The sequence below is a fragment of the Phodopus roborovskii genome, unplaced genomic scaffold (genome assembly GCF_943737965.1).
Source record: "Phodopus roborovskii unplaced genomic scaffold, PHOROB, whole genome shotgun sequence".
Lineage (NCBI taxonomy): Eukaryota > Metazoa > Chordata > Mammalia > Rodentia > Cricetidae > Phodopus > Phodopus roborovskii.
Window position 1 is genome coordinate 2047343 of NW_026126549.1, and position 17830 is coordinate 2065172.

General features: G+C 41.8%; 1 protein-coding gene across 4 annotated transcripts in view; it reads left to right on the top strand.

The window, feature by feature from the left end:
- Arhgap26 (Rho GTPase activating protein 26) overlaps positions 1-17830 on the top strand; it is a 369188-nt gene that overhangs the window by 233349 nt on the left and 118009 nt on the right. For all 4 annotated transcript variants that reach the window (XM_051201017.1, XM_051201020.1, XM_051201018.1 and 1 more), the window contains exons 15-17: positions 734-821; positions 2346-2404; positions 3515-3620. In XM_051201017.1, coding sequence (XP_051056974.1) covers positions 734-821; positions 2346-2404; positions 3515-3620 — 253 coding nt within the window. The remainder of the gene's footprint in view (positions 1-733; positions 822-2345; positions 2405-3514; positions 3621-17830) is intronic.

The following is a 17830-nucleotide window of genomic DNA, read 5'->3' on the forward strand; positions in this document are numbered from 1 at the left end:
GTACTTCAGCTGGGGTTAAGTCAATTGAAAAAATACAATAAAAGTAATGGAATCAACCCATACAACAATTCGGAAACTGTAAAAGCCACAATTCTTACCACTTTAATAAGTCATTATTATAATTTGAAAGTGTTTACTTTTAGTCTTTTCTGTTTCTCAAAAGTGCTTGAATTTTAATTTTTTTTACTTACCATTACATAATAAAAGCACTTTCCATGTCATAAGTATCATGTAAATGGCAACATAGTATTCCATCAAGGAGGTATTTTGTAATTCACTTTACCACTCTTCTCATAGACTGTCTCTTTCTTTTTTCCCACTGCTTTGAAGAGGAATGTGCCATGAATGTGTCTGGTGGGTAGCTTGGCTCAGGCTTTGTATCATTCTCTGAGGTGGAATGAGGAGAAATGGGATTACTGGTTTGGAGAATCTGAGTATTTCCGGACTCTCAAGATACATTTTGTCAAATTCCTTTCCAATCTGCTGCATTGAAATCAGATGCCTCTAGTCATGTATGCACAGAGTACCTTCACCATATTCTCCTAACGATCAATATTTGGAGTTTTAAACATTTCTCTGATTCCATAGGCAAAATAAATGTCTCTTTTTTAAATTTAACTTTTATTTTTTTCCAGTTAGTGATGAGGTTGAGTGCTTTCACATTTCATGCATGGACATTTGCTGTTAATGTATTTTATGCTTTATTTTTTTCATTGTCTTCTCTTCATTTTAGATCCCAAAGCAGCCTCTGAGATAGAAACTGATATCTGTGCAGAATGGGAGATAAAGACCGTCACTAGTGCTCTGAAGACCTACCTGAGGTGGGGATTTCCACTTGTGAGCAGCAAGCCACTTAGTTTAGCATGCTGTCAGGAAAAATGCAGTTTTATTTGCAGCCTTCCGGGAGCTGCTGGGTGGGTGTTTGAGATGTGGAAGCGGCTTCTGTGTGGGAGCATTAAGTTCAGCCAGTCAGGCCAATCATAAATTGCTCAGGGTTGATGGGCTGTCATTGTGCAGTGGTGCCATGAGTGACTTAGAAAGCCCTGATCTTAATGAGCTGTGTTATGATGATTAGCCTCAGACATGCCCTAAAGTGTGGCCTTCCCTGAATTATCGGTTAGGAAAACAAGAGCTCATATGTCACGCCTTTGAACAGACTCGATCACATACCCAGCTTATTGTGACTGTTTTGTGTTTTATTCAAAGTATATTGCTTACATTGGTCCTTAAAAATAAGAAAATAGATGTGGGAAAATTGCCACTTGGAAACTGCCTTTTGGTTTGTGCTGTTGTAGTTAAACTTAATAAAAGGGGAGAGAAGGGAGAGAGAAAGGAAATATTGGCTCACTGCACTGTTTGCCCCCCCCCCCTCCACACACAGTGTTTGCGAGAGAGATCCCTGAAACTTATACTCGGTAGGAACACTGTAATTCTGTGTTGTAGTTATACAGGAAGATGTGTTGTAGTCTTCAGCAGGAGGACTGGAATCATGTGTTGAGTAAGCCTCTATACAGGCTTTATGAACATCCATGTGGCTAGGCAGCAAAGGAAATCAAAGAAAAGGAGTTGGTAATGCAGACTTTATTTGGGGTATTGAGAGAGTGAGATGCAGTACAAGGGTGACTAAGAGTTGAGTTAAGCAAGCTGAGCTGATGAATGAAATTTGAGCCACAAATGATGAAGCCTGTTCAACTATTATTTGAATTGTAAGAAAAAGCTTATTTGTAGTCAGTCATGTTCACACACAGTTGATACAATGTTCTATATTCATTTAGTACTTTCTTCGTGGAAGCCAGGCACCTACACAAAATTTTTACAGTGTTTCTAGAAGCACTGATTTCAACAACAAGCTTCTGGTGGAATGAGCTTCTAAGGCCAGCTGATGCAGATATGTAGCTGGTTGCCTGCTCCTCAGACATGCCCTAATGCATTCTTGTTCCTGGGTGACTGGCTGACTGAAAGGAGGGCTTTGGGTTTGTGCTTGCCGCTCTGTGGCTGATGCGTAGTTGTAGTTATCCCTTTCAAAAGGCGAGAGGGGCAGAGTGGTGCAAGCGCCTGTAACCCCAGCATCTGGGAGGCAGAAGAAGATGATGAGTTCCAGCTCAGTCTCTGTGACATAACAAGACGCTGGTGGCGGGAAAGAGGTGAAAAAGATGTGAAACTGAGAATTTCACAGGAAATGCCACGTGCTTTCAGTCAGTACTGCTACTTCAAGGGCCGTTGTTTCTCTGCGTGCTGTGTGTTAGAGCCATGCAATGCTGTTTGGCAGTACTGAGGTGCAGCTAAGCAAGAGCGATCATCTTTCTGTGGAAATGACTTGTCTGTGTCTGTATATTGTATTCTAGAATGCTTCCAGGACCACTCATGATGTACCAGTTTCAAAGAAGTTTCATCAAAGCGGCAAGTAAGCATCTTTTGGTTGAAGTTTCAAGGAGAAAAAGAATAGATACTTCTATTTCAAGGAACATTCAGAATCCCAAAATAAATACTGTCTAGCCTGCCACATTCTGCATGCAGAATGTCTGCAAGCAAGCTTATGAAACTGTATAACGGGATAAAAATGAAGTGGGATCAAGGCTGCTAGGGGCCTTTCTGCCACTTTGACTTTACAGTGGGAGAGACAAGCTTCAGCGGTGTTTCCCTTGGCTGAGAAGGAGGGGAATAAGTAAGGAGAGAGGAGACAAAGGCAGCTTTGCCTTTCTAGTTTTGATTATTGGAGTTGTAACTTCTTGGGTTCCCCCCCCCCTTAAAGTAGCATTGTGCAGAGTGAATCAGACATTGTACATCTCCTAAACTGAGCATTGGAAGTTTCCCTGAGTGTGACACCATTTATGTAACTTCACAGTACAGTTTCTGATCATTGTTTGGCTCTATCACGGAGGCCCCTCGTTTGTATTACTGGTATTAAAATACATAGGGATTAGGTTCAAGCTACCCGAAGTATACTGGAATCTGTCTACGTGGGGGCAGTCGAGCAGTTACGGGCAGTTAGATTCTCTATCAGATTTAAACCTGGCAGGACCTGATCTTGGTATTTTGATGCCCATAGCATGTGCTTTTCCATGGTTCCTTTTGGCCTTTAGGATTTGTTTACCCTGGTAACACTACTGGCCTAATTTTATAGTACCTAATGTTCTGATAGCCTTATACACTTGAGCTTGTCCTCTTCAACAAGGAGGGGAAAGGCATGGGGGAATGAAGATAGTGTTTATGTAATTTCTTCCTCAGGAGAAATTCCAAACCCATAGCAACCATTCTCTAATTAAACCTCACATCAGTTCTATAAATAGGCATGATGAATATTGGCAATTTCCTAAGTTTAATATAAAGGTGACGGGCTATGTTATAGGTATCGAGTGACAGAAAGATTTAAATACTGTATCTGTCAGTTTTCTTTCCACTAGGCTGGTATGTTGCATATAGCACACTTAGCACAGTGGTGATTTCTTTGATGCCTCTGGATACGTTATTTGGAAATTTGACTCCCATAAGACATTACCCTTTTCCTTCCCAGAGCTGGAAAACCAAGAAACTCGAGTCTCTGAGATCCACAGCCTTGTTCATCGGCTCCCAGAGAAGAATCGGCAGATGTTGCAGCTGCTCATGAACCACCTGGCGAAGTAGGTTCCTCTCCTCGTGCCTCTCTTCCCTCACCCCAGGGAGAGTTGTGACCTTCACTGTGAGGTCATATCTGTCTGTCTCCCGTGGTTGCATCAGGTAGATCAGAGACTCAGGAAAGAAGCAGGTGAGGTGGTAACTGCAGAGGACACACTTAGTGCCAGTGGCCTTTGCCAAAGCCTGCAGAGGGCCACAGTGTAGGCCACCAGAGGTTGCAGGGGATTTTGCTCTTGTGGTGTTCAAGGGCAATCCGGAGTATACCAGCCATTATGTCAGGTCACCACGAAGTCTGGGGTTCTAGATCTCTTTTTGATGGCTCAGGAAGGGCCATATATTGTATGGTTACAGAATTTGGATTGGGAATAAGTAGTGGTAGTGGTGGGTGAATGCCTAGTATTTACTCAACCCACAAAGTCCTAAACTCACGGAACTGATATGCTGTAAGTCTTCCCTTCAGTGCTTTGCTCATTCCTTTAAACCAATCCTCTGGGGTAAGTTGATACTCATCTATGGCAGAATGTTACGGTTAGTTTTCATACACCTGTCAAGCACTTGATGTTACCTACCTTTCATGGGAAGGGGACACAATACGTCTACCATAAAGATTTCTAAGGCTATTATGAAGAATCAAGGATGTGAGCCTTGGTGAGAAACAAGTGGTCACAGTCAAGGAATTTTCCACTGTTGATCTTTTTTCTTTCCTTTTTGTGGTGCCATATCAGAGCTGCATATTCAGAAATAATTAGGAAGCATGGTTGAGAACATGTGAGTTTGCGAGAGAATGTCCCCAAAATGTCAAAGGAACCCCGATGACATTTGCTTAAAGTAATAGGAGCGTGGATTCTGAAATCAGCTTCCGATGCTCTGGACAAATCCCCAATTCAGGCATCTGCTACCTGGAAAGCTAGTTTCTATTGTTACAAACAGAACTTTGCATACCTCAGGCAGACACTGAAATGGGAGGCTCCAGGTGCACGTTCAGCTGAGTTCATGAAGGGCGCCTGTGAGTGGGTGGTGGCCTCTGAGTCTTCAGGAGGCTGTGCGGTTGGCTGGGAGCAGCTGGAAGACAGAAGGGTTGGAAACCAGCCAACAGCAAGCAGCGTGATTGGAAGGAGCTTAGTTGGGTCAAGAGTTAATGGTGACCCATCAGAACTGATATTGAAATTTTACCCATTTGTAATTGCCCTGAGGACTGTTCAGACTCTTTAAAGAAGAAAGGGGTTAAAACAATAAAAAACAAACAAACAAACAAAAAAATGTCTATCCTCTTCCAGCTTAAGACATAATACAACTAGACAGAATATAGAAGTTGTGGTGCCGGTGGTCCTGACTTCTTGCCTTTTAAGCAATTTATACCGAGCTTTGTTTTTTGTTGCTGTTTTGTTTTCTGGGATTGTTTATTCCATTGCATGTCTGGAGCCTTTTGAGTTATCTGGTGACAGTTGTCTTGGCCTCATGCCGTTTCTTTGCTCACTTAATCGGCAAGACATCTACCCATCACCTAGCTCCTGTGCCCTACTGTGGGTGGGTGAGAGCTGCTGAGGCGAAACAGACTCCAGCTCTCAGCTGTGCTCTGTGCTCTTGAACCACAGATCTTCAGGTTGAAGATGTCACTGAGAGAGATGGATGGAGGAGCATTGCTCAGGAGTTTCTGTAGTGCTGAGGAGGTCTCAGGTCCTACTTGAACAGTGCTCTGGCTTACACTTGCTGTCCTTATTTTAGAGCCCAGCTGTGAGGGAAACTGAGCTTGAGGTATGAGCTTTGTTTAATTTCAGTGTTCTCCAGCTCAGACTTAGTCTACAACTGGCCTGAGCTATTGTTCCCTGGCTATTTGCTTAATGGTCAGCTTCCTTCCTAAGTTTTGGTTTCAAGGCCGACTGCTGGAAAACCCAGTGTTTGCGACTCTTCTTTACCTACTCTTTGCCTGGGGATCTCAGCCTCTGGTTCAAAGTCAGACATTATGTATTGTGGGTTTTTTTTTGGGGGGGGCTTGTTTTATATTTTCTAAAGTTTAATATTTCTATAAAGTTCATATAAATAAATTCTACATTTGATCACAAGAAAAAACACATTTGGGGGATGGGGTGGGACTTGAAAAGATAGAACTCCTGACCTCTAAAGCAAAATTATTACTAAGATGTATCCAAGTCACAGAGAGTTGGGTTTGTCCCAGACCTCAGAAGGAACATCAAAATTACAGGCACCCGTGTGCATGTTTGTGTTGATCCATCTTAAATCTACTATGATTATTAGACGTTTTCTATTTGTGTCTTCGGATCTAGCATGCAGTCTGGAGTCACTTGCCTGCAAGTGTGGCTGAAGCCACCCAGAGCGCCTGTTCACACTGGCTGCACTGTGCTTCTACTGACAGCTGCTGCATTTCTGGGTTGTTTCCCAGATAGATAATACACAAACAGACCTTTGAGAGCCACTGGCCTGCAGGAGAGGCCACATATAAATATTTTCAAGGAAAGGGAGATGGTATTAGAGAGGGATATGAGTTCGTAATTTGGAGCGTATTAAAGATGGAAGAAAATTTACACTTCAAATACAAACGACACTATTGTTGTCATTAAATTGCTCTTAAAAAGACTTATGTTGTTTTCTCCAGATTTTGTGTTAAATTGAGCTCTAAGCACACAAATTTATTTTAAAGTAATACACAAAGCATTTTCATTATAAAGACACTCAAGCCCAGTTAGTTTTGGGTCTCTACAGTTCTGCCTCTTTAAGCCTCCGTTTTCTGGTGTGTGTGTGTTTCTGTGGCTTTACCAAGTAAGCATAGGGGTAGGGGTGGCTCATAACAGAAATAAGAAAAAAAATTCCTAATCTTATAATTATGGAATAAAAGAACAGTGGATGAGTAATAAGGTCAAACTTCATGGTGGTTTCCTGATGTTTACACATTTGATGACTCCAAGCATGTTGCATACCCCACACATATCATTCACAGTGGCTCATCCTTAACTTTATTACAGTGTCTGTGCTCTGTAGGAGGATTTCAAAGCACTCTCTATACATCAAGGGTCACTATTAAAAGTAACTTTTCACAGCTGGTTTTCCCAAAAACACTTACTGAGAAATGAATATTATTCTCTCTCTTTTCTTCTTTTTCTTCCTTCCTTTCTCCCTTCCTTCCTTCCTCCCTTCCTTCCTCTTTCTTTCTTTCTTCCTTCCTTCCTTCCTTCCTTTCTTTTTTTTTTTTTTTGATGCAATTACCCCTGTATTGCTAGGCACACAGAGGTAGAACCTCATCTTGTTTCTCAGAAGAGGTACTGTATTGCTTAGGATACTTTAGTCTTCAATAAAGAGAAAACCTAATTCAAAATGACTTAATAAAGGGATATGTTATGTCATCACAAAAAGTCAATCCTGAGAGCTGGTTAATTTGTGGCATCTGAAGGACTTGGGTTATTTTCTGCTCAGCCTGCCTCCTCTCAGGTTCATAAGATGCTACATTGTGTCCCTTGCTCATCAGGTGCTTGTCAGAAAAAGAAGAAACCTTGTTTCTACTTGAGCCTCTTTAGGGGTCATGTTGATGATCCCCAGAATATTATCCAGAACTTGCCATCCATAATTTTTAAATTTTTTTTGGTTCAAAGCAATTATCAGCAAGGAGAAGGGAATCATCTTGATTAGGTTATAACAGAGAATTTACCTGAGCTGCTGTGGGAGATTCAGACACTAGAAGGGAAGCAGAGCTTCCTGTAGGTAGCACAGTGTCTGCTCCAAGTACCCTCAGTGAAATATCATTCAGCAGATGTAAAGTTTGCTAGTGATATTTCTGTGGTGTGCTGACTCAGTTATTCCATGTGGGACCTAATAGCCAATTTCTGCAGGTTGGGCTCGTATATACCAAATTATGGGATTTTGGAGAAAAGAAGTCATACAAAAGGCAGAATTGACTCTGTGCTTATGACCTCCCATTTCTGGTTACTTTAATGAATCTATTATCTGGTATTTATTTTGATTATTTTGATCATCTGTCATGTTGTGACTTTCCAAAAGGACAACAGTGTAACAGTTATGGTGATCATGACAGAATGATGGGGCTGGGCAAATGCTTTGCTCAAAAGTAAGAAAGGCTTTCTTTTTGGCAGAAGTTTCTATAACTGAAGCCTGAGTACTTGACATCCTTGGAAATCAAGAAGAAAGTATTCATATTTCTTTTAGGATCTAGAAACAGTGGGTTGAGCTCATGTAGAAATGCTTGTGGTTACAAGCCATGGTAGGGCTTGGCTCCAAAAAGGGTAGGACCTTATGGTTAAATAGCATTACATGATATTATTAAGGGATCAGACTAAAAGGAGGTGGGCACTAATACACAATACTGGCACATATCTCACATGAAAACTCTACTATACTTTCTCCACCTCAAGCTTCAAAGATAAAATTCAGAATGAACTTTTAACTACATGAGAAATACTACTGCTTTCTTTGTCACCAATGCTACTCCAAGCCAAACAAGTTTATAGAGCATTCACTCACTGCAATTTTTGTTTCTGATACAATTGCAGTCTGAGATGGATGCTCCTATGGCTTCTCAGGCTGCTGCTCCACCAGCCATGCTCCCCATCTCTCAAACCTACATTCTTTCTAGTAGCCATTAGACACCCTACTGCTGCCACTATGGAACTGGTGGGACACTGGTGGTTGTGGCTTGATATCCCATGGAGCTATATCATGGCTACTAGTCCCGCCTCTACTGCCATATCTGGCTAGTTTTGATTGAACTACTCTCTATTTTTTGAATCCATGTTCTACTATTTTTATCAGTAACTCCCTAAGCAATCAGTCTTTCCCGGGCTACTAATAAAGCCTTCTCTCCCGATTTCAAGAACTGGCTCCCCTCCAGTCCACAGAGTGTAGCCCCTTAGTTAGAAAACATGGAACATAGTATGTTTCAATATGCAATTCCTCTGCTATAAAAAATAAAACAAAACAAAACAAAATGATAAAAATGTTAAAAGCTGTTTTTCCATTATGATGAAACCCTCCATGCCGTCTTCAGCCCCTTTGGAATTTACAGCTCTGTCTCTTATAACCATCTTTGTTTCTCTGTTACGGATTGCATTGTCAGCAGACTCTAAGGGATATTGATGGAGCTGAAACGTGAGTTGTCTCATGGTCATTTCTCAGACATCTTCCCAGAACCATCATTTTCCATTTGCAGTCCTTCCCTTCTTTCTGGAATGGCTGCTCCAGAATAGCCCCTGCTTGCCCAAAGCTACCTCATTCTAGCTTCAGCACAGATCCCATGCTTCAGCCTACAAGAGTCCTTCCTGCTTTAAGCGCCTCTCATTTTCCTAGGCTTCCATTATCTTCTCTATTTCCCTTTTTATGTGTATCACTTTCTGCCCATGGCACAGTTTGCTCAATGTCTCTTTTAATTCTGTTAGATCAGATGCTTCCCAGGGATGGGCAGTCTGTCTCCTTGCCATTCTTTCTTACCTAGAAGTTGCAAAGCAGTCTCTAGCAGGAGCAGCCCATTTGTGTTCTGTTCTGTGGCACTGGACATATTGTTGCTTTAAAAAATCTGAACAGATTTCAGACACTTTTAAAGGGGGTAATTTTACTAGAAAAATTCCAGTGTCTGTGTTAGCAGTTAGCTAGAGCCACAGAGAAGCCACACTGTCTGCCAGAGTTTGCTTCTCCAGTTTTCCATGGTCCTCCAGAGCCCTATTGTCTCTAATGCCTGGCCGAGTTCTTATGCCTCCTCCCTGCACAGTCATAGAGCACACGTTTGGGTTTACTACCAGTCTGCTTTTCTCCAAAGATAGAATTTGGTGAGCAGGTAAACAAACAGGCAGAAATGGATTGGGAGAATTGCTGACCTGACTACCTCTTGTATTTTTTCCTCATGAATGACAAGCTATTTGTGATAAGTTGGAGATATCTGCCATCATAGAGCCTTCATCTAGTAGCGGATGGAAACAGAAGCAGACACCCACAGCTAAACACTGAGCTGAACTCTTGGAATCCAGTTGCAAAGAGGGAGGAGTGATAAGGAAATGGGTCAAGACCAGGCTCAGAAATCCACAGAGGTAGCTGACTTGAACAAGGGGGAGTTCATGGACCCCCCCAGACTGATAGCTGGGAAACCAGCATTGTACTGACTCAGACCCCCTGATCATGGATCTCAGAAAGCCTGGGCAGTCTAAGGGACCTCTGACAGTGTATCCCTGGTGTATGAAAGGACTTTGGGAGCCCATTTCCCCATGGAAGGATACTCCCTTAGTCTAGAGGCAGGAGGGGGAGGGCCTAGACCCTACTCCAAATGACTTGACAGATTTTGATGATCCCTCCTTGAAGGCATCACCTTCCCTGTGGCATGGGGGTAATGGGATGGGAGAGGGGTCAGGGGGCATGGGTTGGAGGGAGAGAGGGAGGAGGGAGGGGCAAAGGGAGGAAGGGAGAGGGAACTGGGATAAATATGTAAAATAAGAAAAAATAATAAATAAATATACATATATATGTATATAAACAGAGGATACTGCTTATAAGGCAGGGAGAAGTTGTTCTGTTCTGTTTGTTGTCTTAAGAGTAATGATTCTCAAAAGACCCTCTCCAGCTATTTTTGGCAGAGCTGAAGGAAGACCTTTTTGAACGGAAACAGCAGAGAAGACAGCCACCTATTTTAAAGCAAACAGTTTATCAGTTTCAATTAATGCAAAGGCAGAAGTAATCAGAGATCAACCCTTGTTAAACACTTTCAGCTTAAGAATTTCGTGGCCTGTGGCTTTCAGGTTGGGCAGAAGAAAGATACAAGTCTAATTTTTTTTTGGTCTTAAAAGAAAAAAATCAAGGAACTTTCTGAATTTACCTTTTTCTCATTCCATGGAGTGCCTGCCCCAAGAGGACACTTGTCTGTAAGCTACTGGTTCTTGGCAGTCTTTGTGCCTTTGATTTGGGCCTTTGTTGTTTTCAGTTGTTCTATTCCCGCTCGGATTTATTTTTCTGTGACTTCCCTGTTTTGTAGTTTATCCTTTTTGAAATCAGAGAGTCAGCCCCTCACCTTTTGGAAAGGGGATCCTCTCTTTTTCTTTTTAGTGTCTGCCACTGCCTTCTGCAGGTGGTATTGTAAAAGCAAGAGTAGCAACAGGCTGCTGCCTTGCTTCTTTGACAGGTCTAGCAAAGCCCAGAGTTCTGCATTGACTCTCAGAGCCTGTGATTAAAACTCTCTCCCTGAGCACCACTTGCTCTTTGTGCTGCATGCTGAGTATTTTCTGAATTTTGTTTCTCTGTTTGTTTAGCTAAATTTTTCCACCACCTGAGTGCTTAGATTATTAGTGTCATTATACTTGGTTTACAAGGTACTGGAAAGTTGTACGTGGGTGGGGAAAATGATCCCAAGATTCAGTTACTATATAACCTCATTGAAAATAGGTCCAAGAGCCTGGATGGGTGTTGGTGGTAGAACCTGTGTGATAACTCCTACTGTCTGCGCTTCATTCCATATGAGAACCTTATAGTAAAAGAGTTTCTTCTTAGTGGTAAAACCAAGGCAAGATGATAATAGTACCTGCTGTCCTAGAGTTGTGAGAGTTAAAAGAAATGCACATAAAGCTCTTAGAAGGCTGTTGAGCATGTGGAACATCTTCTGCAAATGTCAGCCCCTGCAACCTGAGAAGTGAGCAGATGAGAGGACAGTTTCTGGCGCAGTAAACCCGGTTAGTGGTGTTGGATAGATGGGGCTCTCTTCATAGTTATGTGGTTGGTAAGCAAAGCCTTTGCAGCTGGGTGCTGAAAACAGCATACAGCGTTCCTCCTGCTCAAGGGGTTTCTGTGTGCATATGCTCACTTCACTTTACTTCTCTTTCTGTCTTGGTTCTCGGTGTGTATTGGGGCCAGTGGGCTGATCATCTCATTCTTCCTAGCAGAAGATCGGCTAGCCCAGGGCCAGCTGGAAGAAAGAGCTGTTATATCTGGTTTCAGGTCCCACCTTACAGCAAACCTCACACTTCTCTGTGAAGATTTAGGGCCTCCATGATTCAGTGCCAGGGAGCCCAGCACCTGCTCATCAGAGCAAGCACAGCGGGGCTGATTTCCGTGGAAGGGTGACTCTTGCTCCCTCCCTCCTCCCTCTCCTGCTTCTTGGTGTCACAAGGCTGATTTCATCTCAGAAGCAGCTGTGTTTACTGCAGTTTAATAATTCTTAATTTCCTGAAGGGGGACACATTATATCAGGACGTCTCATCTTAGTCTGCGTGATCTGGAAATTTCCACCCATTCCCGTGATATTTGAAGTGTTTCTGTTTGTGGGAGACTGGCTTTCCTTCTGGTGATTCAGTTTCATTGCCCTCTCAGATACATTCCTGTATTAAAGAACCCTGTCCACTGTGGGGTACATCCTGTGCAGCCCTGATTTCACCGAGTGTGGTCTCACAAAGGCATCTTTTTAAGTCACTGAAATTTGCATGTTCCTGTAAGGAAGCCTGGACATCCATGCAGCTTCATTCTCCCTTAGGAGGTACTTGGTACTTTTTGCAGTTTAACTCATACAAGGTTGGAAGAAAGGATAAGATGTTGTGACCCACCCTGTGTGCCCTCTGCTTTGTATGGGGACATTTTCCTTTGAGCAGCTCAGTATCCTGATCTTGTTTCCAATTCTGTGATATGAATAAAAGCCTGTTTTTTCCTCATCCTACTCAATGGATGGGAAAATAACCCAAAATGTTGGTCTTGCTGGTGTACTGCAACTTCCTGTACACTTGAAGGTGAACAACATTGGGTCCAACTTTGTTAAAGTTGGGCCTTCAGTGAGAAAATAGAACATCTTCATCCTAAAAGCAGTCATCCTCCTAAGCTTCAAAGTAGAGGTGACATGTTGATTTTTTTTTTCAGTTATTAGCAACAAAAGTTAGCTTTGAGTAACTTGAGATCTGTGTAAAAGAAGGAAGTTTATGGGGAGGTTTCTGGGACAGTGACATCATTGCAAACCAGCTTGAGGTTCCTCCTGAGGAAAAGGTACTGCTCCTTGCCTTTTCCTCAGCCACCACCTCTTCTTCTAGATGATTATCCTGAATTTTATTTCTCATTTGACAGCAAAATAGATTCACTTAGAACTTCTACCACCAGATTAACACCTATACATGTATTTGTGCCAGCCATCCTGTGTTCTCACCTAAAGGTGTTCTGTCACACTCATCCTGTGGCTACAGAGCCAATCAGATGGGACTTCATTCATTCATTCACCTCTCACATTTCTTCCTCCTCCTGTCCTCTAGTCTCTCACATTGGCACACAAGCATGTCATTTCCTCAGTTCTTTAAAAAGTAAGAAAACAAGAACTAAAAGGAACCTCCCCACCCCCATCCCCCTGTAGACAGCATCCATTTCTTTATGTGCTTAGAGCTTCTCAGATAGTTGTCTGTGCTTGCTGTTCACAATCCCTGTCTTCCTGTTCGTTCTTCTTGAACCTGCACAGGCCTTCTACCCCATACTCCCTGGAAGCGCCTTGTAAGTGTTGCCTGTGACTTTGTTTTGCTGAGTCAGCTTCAGACTTCCCTTCTTTCTTACTCTGCTTGCCTTGAAAGGCTTTTTTCCAGAACCTTCTCAACATCACATTCCACTGTTTTCTTTAACTGCTGTTTCTTCATCTTGCTTGCTGTGTCCAGGATGTAGTCCTTCAGCCCTTAAGGATGACTCCCACTTTGTCTCCCTCTCTTACGATGTCTTCCTCAATTGGCCAGAGAATTGCATCCTTCTGTCCCAGCATTCCCCACCCACCTGCATTTCTTAATTTTTACCTCCACAGCATGTGTTGCCATCAAATATACTCTATGTATGAGTTACTTGAGTATTTGTTCTCTGATCAGTACTATTGTCTCCCTGACATCTAGACAACGCTTTGCCTGTAAAAGTAGATAGTTGGTGATCATTTGTTGAAGGAATAAATGAAAGAAAGACTAAAAAATATATTCAGAGAAAGTATCAGCAGTCTTCTGTTGGAAAACTGACTCTGCGATGTTTCAGCTCCAACCACGTTTGTTCTCTTGTGATTCCTAGCCCAGGGCTGTCGTAGCTGGTCTCAGGCAGTGCAGCAGGAGGGTATTCAGCTGGCATTCTCATGTGTTATGAGCAAAGGCACCCAACTGTAAATTTCCCAAAAAAGAAATGGATACTGTACTTGCCATCCTCAAAGGATGCTGGATAAATACAAAAGTATCAGTTATTCAGGAGTTTAGTATGGACTGAAATTCCATTCTTTGCCACAAAGAATCTCTAGTTTATATTAGAAGCTTAAGGGCCTGGCACAAATACTACCTGTCTGGAGCATCTGAGCAACTGGAGTGTGCATCATTATGTGGAGATAGTACCATCATAATGAAAAATACAACACAATATTTTCTTATTATTCTAATATCTTGGCATATGTCCTAGTTCCCCCAGAATGACTGATTCTTATTTTATATCAGCTGGTGCTTCACAAGGGTCTAGCCTCCCTTCTCTACTTATGTTTGGGCACACCCTGGACCCAAAACATCTCCAGTGATATTTAATAGAATGAGGATGCTAGCTTGGTTCACCAGTCCCTCAGAACTGGACACACTTAACTGTATTTGCTTAAGACACTAGGAAGATTGGGGCCTTCCATGCCCTCCCATCCAGCTGCCTCATGCTCTGAAGTATCATTTTTCTACTTTAAGAGATACACTTTCTTTCTAAATAGAGCTGTCATATAAATGGCTTTGCATACCACCTATTTATAAGCTTCTTTCCCCAAATTATTCCTGATTTACAATGTCATTCTCTCCAGTCCTAGCCAGATTGTTAGCAAAGGAGAGAATGGTGGCAAAAACATAACTGTCTCTGTATGACATCAGTTTGTTGTGATTCCTGACATGAATGGTACATGGGAGATGGTGATCAAGTCTGATCTGATTCCCCAGAAAAGGAAGCTAAGTCTTTATGCAGATGTGCGGTGCCTTCTTCCCCTGCAGGTGCTCCCTTCAGGTGGCAATGCAGTGCAAAACTAAATTCCTAACGTGCCTGCAAAGGCTCTTTGTAGAAAGTTCCAAGGAGATTGCTTTTCCTGAGTGCAGTTTCTGTTACATACTCTGTGTTGTTAAGTGGCTGCCTCCTATCTATGCTTTCTCTGGGACTTGTCAGCTCACTGACCACTGCATTCTCCAGGGTTACTGATGTCTAAGGTAGGCTCTGGAAGAGACAGGGCCAGAGCTGCAGTGAGAGGAACATTTGTCCTTCTGATCCCCTTCAGTGTGTATTAGTCTTTTGTAGCATTTGCTGAGGACAAGGCAAGTTGCTAAGTATTTATTTCTATTAGGTGGTAATAGGGAATGTTTGGCCTGACTGACTTTCTCTTCCTGTTTCTTTTCAAACTTGTTTTATGCCCAGTTTTGGGCTAGTTTACCAACTCTCTAAGTTTCTTCAGCAATAGATTTAGGACAATTCCTTCTTTTATAACTTAAAAAATGTACTTACATATAACACACACACACACACACACACACACACACACTGCACTCAAGGAAAACAGTGTACAAGGTAGCTACGGTATTCTAACTTGGGCTTTCTTTACTTGGCTTCTTTATTTTGGAATTTTTATATAATAACCATGTGTGCTTTTTAAACAGTTATAATTATTTTTAATGAGAGGAGCAGGTTCTGACTCTGAGCCCCTTTTAACTTAGGGGACATCTGTAACTTCATGTAGCGGGACTGGGTGGGACAAGGACAGGACGGTCAATCTCTGGTTATTGCAGACAGAATCTCTTTTGTCTGCCTTGTCCCCTGTCCTTTGTCTGTACCTCTGCTCACTGGCATCTCTGCCAGGGAGAGGGCTGAGCTTGGCAGCCCTAGAAAGGAAACGCCTTGTTACTTAGGAAGTTTTGTATTCTGTTTGCCTGCTTGATTTATCTCTATTAGTTTCACCATGACTGTTAATGATGTCACTTTATTTTCCTGACTTCTTTAACCATTTGTTAATTAAGAATTTTGTATAATTAGTTTAAAATTAAAGTAAAAGAACAACAAAACCACACTCCGGTCAATGTGCTTTTCATCTATCCTACACTCCTCTTTCTTCTTGGTCTATCCTGGATTATGATCCCTGTGTTTTTTATTCCCATCTACTTCTCTCAGATCTGCTAGTAATTGGAACTCCCTGCTGCTTGTGTTGGTATGACCCACAAGCTAAGTATAGTTTTCTTCATTTTATAGTAATTAAAAAAGCTAAAGGAGAATTTTATGACACATAAGAATTATTTGAAATTCAAGTTTTAGTGTTTATAAAGTTTATACCAGAACACAGCCTCCCTCCTTTGCTTCATATTGTGTATGGCAGTCTTTAAGCCACACTGACAGGTTAGAATGTTATAATAGAAGGCCTGTAAAGACAAAAATATTTCTCAGCCAACCCTATAGAAGAAAACCTATGCTGTATGTTCTTATTCCATAAGATGCCTTGTTGCTAAGACCCATTCAGAATGGCTGACTTCTTTATCAGCTCTGTGATTGACTGGTTGACTAACTGCTTCCAGACATACTATGCTATGTAGGTCCCCAAAGATTAGCATGGGAGCCTCTCTACTAGGGACAGGAACTCAGCTCAGAGAGGAACCAGGCTCTGTTCACAGATAAACTGCACCACAGTGCTGGATGCCAGGGCCTAGGTGTGAGGTACAGGGTACAAGAACTCAGGTAGGGAGCCTGACTACTTGAGAAGGCAAGAAGCAAAGACCACACATGGAGAAGGGGTAGTGGGGGCTAAAACTGTGTTCTTCCTGTTGGTTCATTTTAATTGTACAGAGCTATGTAAATAAGCATTGTTTGTGCTAACTAGAATCCATGAGCATATTTAGAGTCCTTATTGATTATCTACTTATCAGAAAGGCCTTTTAGGTTAAAATTAACAGCTTGAATTTGTTTTGAGGGCTTTCATTAAAGACCTCCTCAGCCATCGTGTGACAAAGAAGGCCAGGAGTGATTTTTATTTTTAAGGCGTTCCCATTAATTTCTATTTACACTGAGGACTGGATGCTGCTAATAAAGACCACAGTGACCAAAGATGCACTGTGAATCTTGATACTGGCTTTACCTTTTAACTGTTTTCTCTTTCCTAAATCACCTGTCTGTCCATGAAATTCTCAGAGGTTTTTAAGGTTTCTCAACACAGTGTGAAGGAATTCTTCTGGTTTCTCCATTTGCCCCCTCTTCTATCTAGCTATCACATTCCAAATCAATGACTGATTCATTGTGAGGAATAAATTGGCAGTATTCAGGAATGCATAATTCTGTTGTTAGACATCTCACATGTTCAAGAGAGTGTACAGTGTTGTTCACTGCAGTGTTGTTAAGAACATTCAAGAAGGAAATACCAAATTCCTATTAATATGGAAAGGGATAAATAATGCTGGCCTACTTACAAGGCATTTGAAAGAATGAATAGCATTTATCTTGAAAAGATAAAATTGGGTGAAAGACACAAACTAAGAAGTCAGAACACTTTTATACCATTTTTGGAAATTACTACACACACAGGTATACTTACACATGTGCACACATACTCACACCAGACTCTCTAATTGGATACATTGAAATTAGTTGTAAAATACCAAAAGATAATTCAAAAAGATATACACTGATTATATTAGTTATTTTCCTATTTCTGTGATAAAACACATGGCCAAGGCAACTTACCGAAGAAAGAGTTTATTTGGTCTTAGTTTCCAGAGGGAATGGGATAAGAGACTATCATGGTGGGGAATTGTGGCCATAGATGGCGTGTCTAGCAGCAGGAAAAACTGAGCTCTCACATCTTGAACCAAGGAGGAAACAGAGAGAGCGGACTGGGAAGGGCCAAGTCTTTAAAAACCTCAAAGCTGCCTCCAGTGACACACTGCCTCCAATAAAGCTGTACCTTCTGAGGCTCCCCAAACAGCACCACCAACTGTAGAGCAAGCATTTAAATACCCAGGTCTATGGGGCACCAATACACTGATGTTAATGTTTCCCCTGGAAATCAGAGGGAATGGAGGTGGGATGGGGACACAAGAGGACTCACTGTTGACCCGGGAAGTGTAAAAAATATAAATGTAAGTTTTATATAAGTATATAATCATGTATATGTGAATATACATATGAAAATTTTTAACAAATATACAGGTATATGTTCCAAATTCTTTTTTCTGCCCATTATGCTTTAGTGTTTTTTTTTTTAATTTAAGTGCATTAAGTTTAAGAGAGTGGG